The following is a 2469-nucleotide window of genomic DNA, read 5'->3' as shown; positions in this document are numbered from 1 at the left end:
ACATCATCACTACAAGAGATACATAAAACTGCAACATCATCACTACAACAGATACATAAAACTGCAACATCATCACTACAACAGATACATAAAACTGCAACATCATCACTACAACACACAAAATTACATCATCACTACAAGAGATACAAAACTACAACATCATCACTACAAGAGATACATAAGACTGCAACATCATCACTACAACAGATACAAAACTACAACATTATCACTACAACAGATAGACAAAACTACATTAACACTACAGCAGACAAATAAAACCACATCATAACTACACTACACTCGTAATCACTATTTTCTTGTGAACCTCTTGTCACTTTTCATCAGATGTGAAAATTCCAACCTGCTTTCATTACTTTTCCCCCCCCAAAAAAGTTTACCTCATTAAGTTCATCACAATGACTTTCAAAACAATATGGATGAGCAGAAGACTAGCCACCAGGTGGGATCGCACCTCGTCGAGTTCACTTACGCTAACTTCGACAAAACCTTCAAAACAACCCGGTTTTTGGGAGAGGGGGCTAGTGGTAAAGTATTTTTGGGAGAGTTCTCCAACGGACCAGTGTGCGCCAAAGTCGGAGTAAGCCATGGCATCAACAACGCCTTCAGCATAGAAAAAGAAAATAATTTGCAGGTAAACGGTGCTGGCGGATCCCCCGTCCTGCTGGGGTCATGTACAGATTACCCAGTACTGATCTTCTCACTCTGCCAGGGCCAGACATTGGATGAGGTTGTCGAAAATCTAATCGTTTTTTCTCCCACTAAATTATCACTCATATTTCTGCCCATCGCTGAAGGCCTAGCCGAGGTACACAGCCGGGGAATCATCCATAACGATATCAAAGTGGATAACGTTTTACTTGAGAAGAACTCCGATGAGTCTTACACCTCCCACTTTATCGACTTTGGATTATCAACAGCCGATGGTGGCCACCTGACCTCACACAGCAATCCGAAAGGAAGCCATTACGCCCCGGAGCTGTTTAAGGGTCTCCCCTGCACCCCGGCAAGTGACATCTACTCGCTCGGAGTTATGATCTCCGACGTCCAATATTGTTTTGATAACCCCTGGCCGCCAGGGGTTAAACGCCTGTGCAAGCAAATGCTCAACCGCAACCCTCAGCACCGTCCAATTCTTTCTAAAGTGATAAAAGTTTTGAGAAAATCCCTTTAGGGGCACTCCCGTGAGGTGCTCTCTTCCACCAAAGCCCACCCCACCTACCAAGCTACGCGAGTCTATTGATACACTTGAAACAACATTTTCGATAATAAATCCTTAGAAAGCTTCTGCTCTCAATTGGCTCACCTTGTCAATATAGTCCATTCTGTATCTGTATTTGTATGATTAAATAAACTGTTTCAATATAAATATTATCAACGTCAATATCCTACTCCTCGACTCCCTCTCCTCCTCCACGCACCGACAGCCTTTGCAAGAGGAAAACACAGTAGTTGTAGGAATAGTAATAGTTTGATTTGTTTTTGCATTGTTGGCCGTGTTAAGCTAATGGGGATGTTTATTAACTTCTTGTTGGCCGTGTTAAGTTAATGGAGATGTTTATTAACTTGTTGTTGAACATGTTAAGTTACTTTATTAATCATATAACTAGTTGATCGCCTGGGACAACATTCATCATCTTTCTCGATACACAACACGACCTTTTCGTCACGTACAGTCAGTCCCCTTCACAAGTGCGTTTACAGGGGCTCGTCATATGAGGCGAGTAGAGTGTGAAAGTCGTATCTCCAAAACACCTGTTTTGAGTAAATCGCATTTAAAGTTTGAAACTACTGCATGGATTTCAATGAAACTTTCCACAAAGTTGGACCGTATAAGAGATGTTGCCTGTGGAAAATTGAGCCCTCGTGGCCATATCTCCAAATCGTGAGATATTTGTTTTATTATTGTTTTACTTTGATTCCATAGTATGTTTAGTATTGCGAGTTTCCTTCTGTCGAATATAAACTGTTACCGCAAGCAGTAAGGAGTAGGATGACCCATACACAAATACTTTGTTAGGCTGTAAGTCATGTCATGTTTATTGGACGTGTCTGCCCGTATATAGAGTATTGAGTTGGTGGAGATGGAGAGACCCAGAGGAGGTTGGGGTGTTGGGTGGTAGTAAGGGGAGCTTGTTTGTGTATAAATGCCTGACGCAGCAAAGTCGGCCTGCCAGGGCTGGGCATTTGACGCCGGGCAGGGCACTGCCACTGTAGCTATCCCCATCATAGAGTCAACACCTAACCTGTTTCTCTTGAGACTTTCAACACGTAAGTTTAACTTGTACTTAAGTTTACACAGGTAGACTGTGTCCATTGCATCGGTTATCATTGTGACGACATAGAAATATGGCAAATTAAATACAGTACTCATTATAAGTGTTAAGATTAGACTAATAATTACATAGCTATGATTGTTATGTAAATATATATTGGATTAAAAATTTATGT

General features: G+C 41.5%; 1 protein-coding gene across 1 annotated transcript; it reads left to right on the top strand.

The window, feature by feature from the left end:
• The first annotated feature begins 433 nt into the window (after positions 1–433).
• LOC121854482 (MAP kinase kinase MKK1/SSP32-like) lies at positions 434–1192 on the top strand. Its single transcript, XM_042349156.1, has one exon. The coding sequence runs from the start codon at positions 434–436 to the stop codon at positions 1190–1192; it is 759 nt and encodes a 252-aa protein (XP_042205090.1).
• Positions 1193–2469: the final 1277 nt, after the last annotated feature.

Source organism: Homarus americanus, unplaced genomic scaffold (genome assembly GCF_018991925.1).
Source record: "Homarus americanus isolate GMGI-L3 unplaced genomic scaffold, GMGI_Hamer_2.0 scaffold53225, whole genome shotgun sequence".
Lineage (NCBI taxonomy): Eukaryota > Metazoa > Arthropoda > Malacostraca > Decapoda > Nephropidae > Homarus > Homarus americanus.
The sequence above is the reverse complement of the archived record's forward strand: the minus strand, read 5'-3'. Positions and strand labels throughout refer to the sequence as shown.